Below are 11709 nucleotides of genomic sequence, written 5' to 3'. Positions count from 1 at the left end.
AACTCTGTTCTATATGTGATTCTAGTAGATGCTAATGATTTTTGTATCTCCTACGGTTGTTTTACCATTTCTTCTTCACTAACTTGTCTATTTTTGACAACCGCCGCAAGACTATATTCTTATATGTACATGTATATTTTAATTTTTGGGAATTCTAATTCTTGTTTAGGAGACTTGATTGGTCTTTCTTTATAAGACACATAACCACATAGGGAAAGAACTAAATCGCTATCATAATGGATACTATTAGATATATTTCCATAATCATAAATTATTGATGGGATTGGAATGGAATTTCTGATAATATGAATGTAGTAGGAACTGCAATAAGACCAAATATAAAAATAAGGCTAAATTTCAGAAAAGATTGGGTCCTTTATCGGAAACCTTAAGTATTCATAAAGAGGATATTTGTATAAAAGCGATGAGTGTTTTTTCAAAGTTGGGAGCCTTTAATGTTGGAGATTAGAAATTCGGCACCCTTGGTCTTGTACGTTGTACACAAGCATATTGTCAGCCATATCTATGATTGGTCAATTGCTTAAGAAGTTAACCAGAGGTGACACTCATTAACAAAATATTTGTGAAACTCACCCATGATTCCTACCTTATTCTTCATTACAGTTGGTGGTCAGAGGCATCATGCTGGAGCGGACTTCGCAGCCAACAATGAGCACAAGATCTACGACGATGTCGGAGCCGGTGGTGGAGAACTCGGTCAGTTACGACGACGTTTGCTTGCTGAGACATCAAGTCCAGGCATGGACTATTTTACGGATTTTACCAGCGGCGTACACGAAGTGGAGATGAATTGTACCCCTTCAAGTAAGCCCTCATTTATTTATTTTGCTTTAAATCTATAGTATAGAAGAAGGCTTCGATGTCGTCAAATGTGGCGGTTGCGGCTTCCGTTAATACAATTAGGATTCAATCGAATATGTAAAGAGAGAGGGGGAGTTGAAGAAAGAGTAAGAGAGGGAGAGGGAGGTCGACGAAAGCAGACGAAAATGGAGGGCGTCATGTATATCGTTAAAGAAGAAAAATAAGATATTTGGCACAACGTATTCATGTGTAATCATGGTAGTGGTGGCGTAGATGGTTTATTACTTTTCATTATACACGGTTTGTCAAACCAAGTTAAACAATACCGAGCCATGGGATACAGACGAGGAAGGTATAGCTTCATAAATACATAACTCACACGTTCGTGCCAAAGCAGGTGCATACAGCCGAAGCAGGAAACTGAAATATTGGCGGAGTAAAATCTCGTTGATTACGAGCCCTTCTCGAAACGCGGGTGAAGAAGACAAGGGTTAGCGATATTGATACAGATGCCAGGGTTTTAGCGAGTTGTTAGGGTGAACCTTTAACATTTCATGGCATCTCCCTAGCCGGATGCCCGAGGATGGTGTATTATTATCGGGTCATCTTTATTTTCTCTCCCTCCGGAACCGTAAAGCTTCAATGTCACATGATTGCGCACTCGTTATCACATTTTAAAATTAATGATGGTTTGCTAGGAGTAATGGAAGGAGTAGAAGTGTGTAAATGTTGGCAAATATATATTTTATTTAATGTACATAACTCCCCTCCCCTCCCTCTCTCTCTCTCTCTCTCTCTCCCTGTTATCTTCATCTTGTTTTTGTTTTTTGGTCTCTCTCACTTTCGCATCTCAATCTCTATATCTCTCTCTCTGTCACCCAAACTCTTTGTCTACCCACCCAGTGTAGATCCTTATCTAAATGTCTCTCTCTGACACATTAACTCATTCGCACACTCTATCCTAAGGCTCCTTTTATTTCAACTGTCGTTCTTGAAACTATGCATGTTTTCATGCCATTCATGATATCTCTTGTCAATGACCATTTGTGGGGATTATTCTTCCTTTCTTTACTCTCAGTCGATATATGTCCTTTCCACCTTACGCGGGATCATAAGCTCCATTTATTCCATGTAGGCCTCCTCCACAAGCCAATATTGTCGGATTTAGCTGCATAACATATTTTGTGACAATAGTACACCGGCGTAGCTCGGTATGACACAACACTTAAAATTGTTAGATGTAGATCCGGTATGTTCATATCTTCGAGAGACGAGCAAAGAAAAGTTCAGGCCACCGTTCACCTGTAATCTGATATGGCCGCCATTACCCTGCGCAAACAGAATAAAAGAAGGTGCAAGACCATAGGGGGCAAGCCATTGCAAACAATGCCACACAAAACTGTGTTTTCTCTGAGTCGCGTTTCCTAAGAGATGAATGTCTCTGGGGATCGATGAAAGAGAAGGATAGATATGAAGAAGGCGGTACAGAGAGATAAGAGAGAGATTTTGAGTAGGAAATTTAGGTATACCAAAGATGGTACAAGAAGGGAGAGTTATAAGATGATGAGTAAAGAACATGGGCGAGTTAATTGTCAAGGGAAGTGAAGGGAGAAAAAGTGGTAGTTGTGATTAGGTATTACGCAAAATTAATTTAAGCAGAAAGGAAAATGATATTATCTTTCTCTAATGTACATATCCAGGGATACTGAAATGCATTTTTGCGTGTTGTATGCCAGAAGTTAATGATGAAGCTGGGAGATACAGCAATTCAGACTAATGTAGTTGAGATGAAGGCGGTATTATTGATATGTATGAGTGTATACTTTTGAATATGCTAGTAATTCATTGGAAAAATGACGAAGAATGATTTTAAAGGGAATGATTGGTGGGGAATTGTTTAAAGCCAACAATGCTATGCAACTACCAACGAAACACCGGGATGTGAGAAAATCGACAAATTTTGCTGGCAGTGTAAATGCAGCTTTTGTCAGATTGTTGTTTACCGATTCCATTAACATTTATGTATCATTTAAAGCTCGCTGTAAATTTCGCTACATTCTAAAAGAATTTATAATCCGTCGTCAGTGTACCACACTGCCTTTTGATGTATCTTACTTGGTTACAGTACGAACATGTATGTTCAATCTTGGTGGTGTATCTCCGAACTAAGCCTTTATTAATTGCAGTATCGTTTATTATTCGAAGCTCCGTGTGTGTATTGCTTCTTCAAAGAAAAGCAATCCCTTGAAATGAATCTTTAAGGCATCATCCCTGGATAAACTCGAGCATCAATCATTTGCACGTGAACGCAACGCTACCAGCAAGGTCACGTGATGTGAGCTGAACAAAGAAGAGAGTCCTAGGGATACAGCTCATGAAGTATGCAACGAAATACGAGGGTAGTAATACATAATGGTAAATGTAGAAGAATAGAATTGGATTGAAAGATTAGTAATGTTGCTTTTTTCCTACTTCTCTCCATGAAGTTGACAAGAGCAAAGTAGAGTCCATGAAATGTTTTAGCAGACAAGCAAGTTTTGATGGATAAGACAGTTAAGACGACGTCATTGTTGTCATTCTATTTTCCTCCCTCCTCCCCTACTCACCCCCTCCCCCCCCCCCCCCCCCCCCGTTTTTCATCAATGGATGATATGTTCCTTCTCTACTACTACTACATGTACCACCATGTATTGCACGTTCGTTTCTTTCAAACATTCTCACATTTCTTTCTTTGTTTATACGTCGGTCTTCCTGTCATCTCTCTATTTCTCTTCTCCTCTCTGTCTTCACATGTAGGTTAGTTTTCATTGGTCAGCATGTTAATAGTCATTTCACCCTTCCTTTTATTTACCTGTCATCCAGCATGCCACTCATATTTACTTTCATCAACGATCATTAACAAACAAAAAATTATCACAAACAAAGCAGCAAAATCGAGAGGATAAAGAGTCGTCATGATATTGTTTTGAATGAACAGGACCAATTGTGTATTATCAAAGAATAATGCTCAAGAGTAAACGGCAACATGAATATCTTGAATAATGTGTGTCCTCTGACAGTTGTGCCTGTCCCATACCTATTTGTGTGGGTTTTTTAAAAGAAAGTTACTCTGCTACATCGTAACAGTTTAAAGCCCTCCAATATTAGAACTGAGCATGAATTATGCGGAGGCTTTTTGGGATGCTATTGCTAGTCAATGAAGTATAGGTGATACCTCCGTCACACCACCAAACCGACTCCAAATCGATCAATCTTTAACCATTCGAGGTATGTAACTTCTAATTTCAGTCTCATCGGTGTGACGGACGTTTCAGAAAAGAGTTCCAAGTTAATGTCCCTCTTTACTTTAACTTTTTCCCGTTCTTTATCGTTTGGTCATCTGATTCATAATGTACCTGTGACCTGTCTAAAAAGTGGCTGACAGTAAGCCAAATGATCGTTGCCTGCTTGCTTCCATGTGCTCGTGGGGCATGTAGAGTCAAGATATTTGCTGGAATCGTAATCAACTGTTGCATATTCACCCAAGAGCAAACCAATTCTTGGAAAAAAAGAAGAGGACTTTTAAAATTCACTTAATACGACCGCCTACGGTTGTGATTTTTCGGCTGAGCAAGGACGATTCAAATTGTCATGAATGTCGGCTAAATTTAATGCAGTCGAGAACGAGGGTAAGGGAATATTCGTCTCGGCTTGCGGCGTGTAAACTGATTGCTAGAACTCTTTCTAAACAGTTAAACGTGGATCCTATATTTATATTTAAAAGAAAACACTGTATTTAAAGCCGTAGGTCCTGATTCTATAACAAGCGTTTGTTTTGAAATTTCTGTCAAAAGCTAAAGATAGAATGGGATGTTGCCAAGAGATTGAATTATTAACCACACACTACCATTGGGTACTTGTTTACGAACAGAAAAAATGATTCTGCTGCATTTGTCTCAAAGAATCCAATAGTAATGCTCTAAAAAAAAATCACTTGCAAAGCATTAATCTAATCATTTGAAAATATCCTTCTTCGGATGTAAGTCCTTTGTTTAGTTTTTGTAATCCTTACCCGTCTTTTGATGCAATTTTGTATTTATTTACTTATTTTATTTTCATACATTTCTAATTCTCCATAAACCTGTTTATTTTTGCTTTTCATATTTTGTATAGACCTATTTGATATCCTGCTACTGAACAAGATTTTTAGTATTCCTAATGTAGTGTTATTTATCACCATTATATTCCTATTTTGCCGTTCGATGCATATGCTTCAATATTGTTGCCAGTGTTAAGATGATAATATGCACTTGTTGTTACCGTAAATGAGGAGTTGGGCTTAAGGAATTTATAGTTTTGAAAACTCAAACATCATTCGCTTCATATATAATCAAGATAATGAAAACTATTCACGTAATTCATGTCTAGACAGGACTCCAAATCAAATGGATGTTATCTTGTCGTACCCAGAATAAACCCTCACTGCTTACGTACATGTACACATTAATAATAACAATTCTCTGCACAGCTATATTTAAGTAGCCTTTTCATTCGTGGAATATTAATCCCGAAATAAAAAGAAAACCAAGCATGCACAATGTATTCACGGTTATAATGTGTGAAATTGTATTTAAATGTTTTCCTCAATAATTGATCAAAAGTCTATACAATGGCTCATAATTTGTTAATCTGTGTGATGAGAATAATCCCGTTTAGTTCATTAAAGGGCATAGTCTAAACATGCTAAATTTGATATCGATAATAATATTAACTCAACAAGCTTTTCCTTTCTCTCTCTCTCTCTCTCTCTCTCTCTTTCTCTTTGTCCTATGTATTTTCTTCGTGCTTCTCTCACTTGGTAACATTCTTACATTAGCTTCTCTTTCTTTCTGAGCACTTTTCCCGTTGAGGCTATCCAATAGATATAATCGTATCTGGCTATCAAAACATTGACCCAAATTAAAAGATATTCTTACCAATACCTAGGGCTCTGACATATCTATGGGCATCTCGTTTTGAGGTTGTGTAAAGTGGGATGGCATCACGCCATGTACTTATTACTCGCGAGACAAGGTTTACGAGCTACCAACGCCTTCCTGCATGGGCTGAGCGGAAATGGTGATCGCTTTTGTTCCCTGACTTTTCTAAGAATTATAGCTGCAATAGGTCTTCAGTGGATCAGAGGAAATAAGTATTGTCTGAGGAGTTATATTGTAATTAACGGTTAACGCACGAGTGCCGTTAGAAAATAATTTGAAAAGAGGGGCGGGGATGGGTACGGGGATGGGTACGGGGATAAGTGCCGAACACATTTGCCGATAACTATGCCATGCAAACTTCAGTTATCAATTAATTCTGTCAAAACAATGTAAAAGAAAAATGAACGGTGATCCAGATTACCGATAAGGACAAGAAAAGACATTTACCAATTACAATTCTAAACTATCTGATAGGAAATTCGACTGAAGATTTAAGCAACCTCCCTTTCTACTGACGCCACTCCATCCCTCTTCTGTCTGATGTTAGGATGAGATACATCCGGTCTCACACACGGGACAGTCACCTCGATTAATACTACGTTTCCATCGTGATGAATATCTACTGGTCCAGAAGTAAAATAAAGTTCAGGAGATATTTCATTTATTAGTAAGAACTACACAAGACGCGGTAACGTTTTTAAAATATAATGTGGGTACACAATATCGAAAATTTCTTTAGAGAATATATCATATAGGCCTTGGCATTTTTTGAATAATGGTACACTCCGCCATTTTGCTCTTTCTAGAATCTTTGATATTTTGTCTGATAAGAGATTCCGTATGTTTTAAACGTAGCATAATAATAGAGGCGGTGCGATCGAGCAATAAAATTGAAGTAAAAGGGTCTGCTGCATTTAAATTGCAATGAAGAAGGAATCTTCTAAAATGTACGATAGACGGTCTTTGGATTGTAAGTAAATTATAGCATGGACCTACTGATTGCAGGCAGTGAACTAGCTATTATTACTCATTCCATCATTCGCTTTCTTCTCTAAGGGTTATAGCGCCAAGAGTACTAAGTGAGAAATGCACTGCGCATGATCGCGGGGGGCTAGCACTGCCCTGGATGCGTATGGCCGTGACATTGCATACAATCGGTACAAATAGTCACGTGACCGTCATCTTCCTGGGGACTATTTTGAGTGGGTAGCTTCCGTATCAGTTTTTTTGTGGCGCAGTTCATTGCAATGACGAACCTTCGTCATTGCCTTGTTTTCGTTCACATTCTGCCCCATTAATATTCTCCTTTTCCTCCTTTTCCTGTTCCTTATCGTCAGGAAATCGCATTCGTTTTGCACGTAGTGTTTGTTATTCCTGGTTCGGTGCTTTTATCATGTCCTTTTCCTTTCAAATTTCATAGGCATGGTCTCTAACATCTCATCAAGGTCACTACATTCTTTGATTTTCGAAATCACTCATGCATAACCGTCCAGGCGCCATTTTGTCCGTTTTTGGTCCATTTTAAGGCCTTTCTGTCTTCCTTCCTATCTCCACTATCCTAGATTCTACAAACTTCTAACAAATTCCTCTAGATAGTCTAATAGATGTTCTTTCATCTGCGACGTATGACCTGACCTTCAAAATGCCATCTTCGTACTCAAAATTCAAATCTGAAACTGACTCCGTCAAAAATCTCTCAAATTCTTGAAAAATGGACCCCTAAAAATCTAAAACTGCCATAACTTTCTCATATAAATTCCGTTTTGTGTTTAAATCTCACATTATCCTTATCTTATAATTGCACATAGCCATGCCAAATTTCATGCTCCAATGACTATGCAAAACATAAATAGCGCCCTCTAAAGTTCTGGGAATTGGCTTTCTTTCTGTGGCCGTATCTCCATAATGGCTTGGCAAACCCGTACCCTTTTTTGGATTTAGATACTTGAAGATATGCCCTTTCCAGCCTTATACAAAATTATATACCCTTACACTGACCAAATTTGAGAAAAATGCCCTCCAAATTTGCCATTTTCGAGAAAAATTCCAAAATAACTTCAACTTGCTTTAAAATGGCGATCTTTATACCTACATCAATGAAACTTGGCAGATATATGTATCCATATACGTGACAACTGTTTACCAAGTTTGGTAAAATTCAAATATGTCAGCGCAAAGTTATCGCCAAAAATGATGTATTTACTATGGATTACGTAATAGCGCGTTCAATGCGCGCAATACATTGCGCGCAGTTAACAATGGTGTCAAACTGACCGCAATGAAGAGCCCTTTCGGATGATACCAAGTATTATATATGTTCACACAGAAAATTGTGAGTAAATCGCATTTGAACAAAGATCACTACACGAATTCCGCCGAGTTTCCGCCCGAACCTAACACGTTTCGGCTATGACGTCATTTTTTCAGACTGCTTTTCGCCCCTTAAACGTCCTTTTTTTTCCTTGAAAATTTGCAGTGACATGCCGAGTTCCAATACGCAGGGCACCTCTTGGCCGGATTTTTTAAATTGGTCAAGGGGGCCATTCAAGACGCCATTTTGTCCTATACATCTATTTTACATCACGTGTTTCGATAGGATTATCATAGAAAAAAAGAGAGTGGTTTACAATAACAACCATGAAATTCTCTTTCTAATGATACCAAATACGGCCCATAAAGAGACGTAAAGAGAGAGAGAAAAAACAATTTAACTCCGGCCATAATACAGATCCTGCACGTTTTCCGCCCATTCATTACACGCATTGTCTATGGGGCATATCGGGTTCACGCTTTTGGCCCCCACAACGAACTTGATTGCAATGTCAAACATGCACCAAATCCCATTGGTTTGTGCACGCAGTGCTTGCGAGCCCTTTCTAGGTTCTTTCCCCTATCCCAATTTCTTTCAAACTTCGTAGGCATAGTACCATCCCATCAAGGTCACTGTTGATGCCTTTCTTTCGCCCTACCTATCTCCAATATCACAGAAGCTACAGACTTCATGCAAATTGCTCTGGATAGTCCGAGAGAAGCTCTTTCGTTTGACACGTAGACACACGGCGTCATTGCACGCACATCGTTCTGACACGATTGCATTTCTAGTTTTGCTTCATATCAAACTGTAATGTTGTGGTTAGTGCATAGTGTTTAATTCATTTGTTATTGTCATTTCGGCTTAGCCATTTAATTCAAATAGATACTTATTTGGTGTATAGTTCGTGTTTATGAAACACTTTGAGCACTTCTATCAGAAAACATGCAATTGTGTTCTTCTTGAATTTCAATGCATTATTCTATTTTAGTCTATTTCGACTTAAGAACGCCCTTCATGAATGAAATTCATGTATATTTTATTCAAGACTCGTTTTAATTGACTTTGTATATAATTATAGCTACCCTACAAGTTTCCACTAAAATGATTTGAAGGACATACCACTGAGTTGTGAAGAGTGGTGCCCAAGTGTCTTGTGTTTGTTATAAAAACATGCAAAATGAGATTTTACCCCTTCGTGGATAGCAATTAAGAATAATGTTGAAAGATTACATTGTCAGTAGCTATACGAGGAGCTGCAAAATAGCGCCGCAAAATTGCTGTAATAAATCGAATTTGTACTATTGCCCGTAGTTCCATAAGCCTTGAGGATGGTAAAATGGAGTGAGCTTGCCGTCTCATTTGAGATGACATTTCGAGTTTGTTCGTGGGAAGAAAGAAATGTTTTGTTTTTGTCTATTCTCCTGATCATTATACCTCACGCGGAGCGGTTTAAGAGAAAGAGATAATTGTAAACTGATTCGGTATGCAACAATGCATATTCCGCCTCCGTGCTTGGTCTCGTAACTGCATAGTTGATGCTAATGATTTTCTTTAAAAAAAGACATGCGAACTTGGAAGGTATTCTGGTCATGGAATAATATATGCCACGAGAGGGAATGAAAATTGATCTCATGACTCTTACACAACCAATGTTACATAATTATAAAACGATAAAACTTTCAATGCAAATCAACAGGATATATTTGTTTCCGTATCTCACTGTAAAACAAATAATAAACCGGCGAGAAACGGATATCTTTTACTGTGTCTTTATAATAACTCCGTATACTCTCTTTCATTTTTAAGTACAATGGACATAACAACCCACCAGGGGGGGAGAATAGTGGAGAATGTGAAACTGAAAGAGAGGTACTATGACAGTTCCTAATTACTGTCCATATCGGTACGCATATTTTCTCACGTACATTTGCTCACGCACATCTGATGTGCACGCTCCTTCTCCTACGCACACATCTTCTCAGTTCAGATATTTTTAGGTGGTTTCAGGTTTGTTTAAACCACTTAAACATGTTTATGATTTAAATGTCAATATATTATGGGAAAACTGTCTTTTTATTACATTGTGGAGCGGTGTGTATACAGCGCTTTGTAACAACAAGAAAAGGCGTTATATCAAATATTTTTTGGATTGGATTGGATTTATTAAGAGCCATTATTATTTTCTTTATATCTTGATATTACTCAAACCATTCTACTCTCAGCAAAGTAGCGGCTGTCAGCTAAAAGGAGAAGCATAAACATTTTACAGTGTCGCTCGAGGTGCTGATTAGACTTACATTTATTTGTGGCTTCCATACCACGTTTGAAAGAAAAAAACAACATGACTGAGATGGAGACCAAGGTAATAAAATGAGAAGGAGAATTGATGCAACTGTGAGATTCACACCTCAAATCTCTAGTTAGGAATATTCTCGCGTGCAGTAGATAAATTATCGAGTAGTCCTTGCTGATAACCCGGATTTACTGTTTGATTGAGCATGATTTTCTCGACCTTCACCAATCAAACAATTTTCTTCCATGATACTACTATTTGCGATACGATAACGTACATATAGCATCACATCTGTGACCATATCACATCATAAATATGCCAATGTTATCACAAATTTCTAGGTAATCAGTCGAACCTATTCAAATGTAGGTCGGGCTATTCTTTCCCACTCCCATAAGGCCATAGAAGAAGATAGAAACCCATCATAATCTCCTTTGGTTGACGTGGTCGATCATAACGTTCGTGTATCTTCTAATTCTAATAGCATTTTTAGCAGTAGCAAAACATTTCATTTAAAAGAGTTGTGTACAACATGAATGATCTCTGCTGGCTGTGTGAACATTCCCTTATGTATAGAAGCGATAGAGGATGCCGTCAGGTTAAACCAAGCTTAATTGGCATGAACAAGATTCTATCAGACTGTGTTCATCTCGGCCATTCGTCACGCTGTAGTGGTCGCATCAAAGATCGCACAAGCCAGTCAATCAAGCGAAGCATACTCGATCTGCTCAAGGACATCCCTGTGAATTTATTGACAATGATAAATCTATAATAAGAGAACAGACTACCTTGTCGGATAGGATACATTGCCTCAATATGTAGTATAATTTAACCTTAAACCTTAATTCTTCATCTCTATGTCCATTTATGTTTTGTGACGGAACAATTTTCATTTTTTCTTTTTATCAAGAGAGCGGACGTCCGAGTCAATGATTTATTAAAATTAAGTAACTCACTCCTTTCCCGCCAATCGACCAAGCGAAGCAGACGACAAAGAGGCACAGTGAGTCCACTCATAAATCTTTGTTCAGTGCTTCAACAACGAGGGTATGAGCAAACATCATTTGAAGTATGAAACTCTAATAGCGGATGAAAAGATTGTCACTTCTTCTGCTTTTAAAGCCAGATCTCACGTCTTCTTTTTCTCACTCAGACAAGAATGTTATGAAGATTTTGGACTTCAAGTTTGATGAACATGGTTAACTTGCAATACTTGTTTTCTCAAAGAAGAAAATAATCTAGGTGATATTTTGAGGTAATCATTTACATCATTAAAGGGATAGTTGAGTTCTGTTTTCAGACCGCAAATGCCTTCAAAGTGC

The 11709-nt window shown here is 38.0% G+C and overlaps 1 protein-coding gene across 1 annotated transcript in view; it reads left to right on the top strand.

Moving 5' to 3' along the window:
• The first annotated feature begins 627 nt into the window (after positions 1–627).
• The window catches only part of LOC574937 (sodium/potassium/calcium exchanger 3), a 39975-nt gene continuing 28893 nt past the window's right edge, over positions 628–11709 (top strand). The window contains exon 1 of the mRNA XM_030999314.1: positions 628–825. Coding sequence (XP_030855174.1) covers positions 762–825 — 64 coding nt within the window. The 5' untranslated portion in view covers positions 628–761. The remainder of the gene's footprint in view (positions 826–11709) is intronic.

This window comes from Strongylocentrotus purpuratus, unplaced genomic scaffold (genome assembly GCF_000002235.5).
Source record: "Strongylocentrotus purpuratus isolate Spur 01 unplaced genomic scaffold, Spur_5.0 spur5_scaffold_5, whole genome shotgun sequence".
NCBI classification, from domain to species: Eukaryota; Metazoa; Echinodermata; class Echinoidea; order Camarodonta; family Strongylocentrotidae; genus Strongylocentrotus; species Strongylocentrotus purpuratus.
Note: the sequence above shows the minus strand (reverse complement) of the source record. Positions and strands in the feature narration are given on the sequence as shown.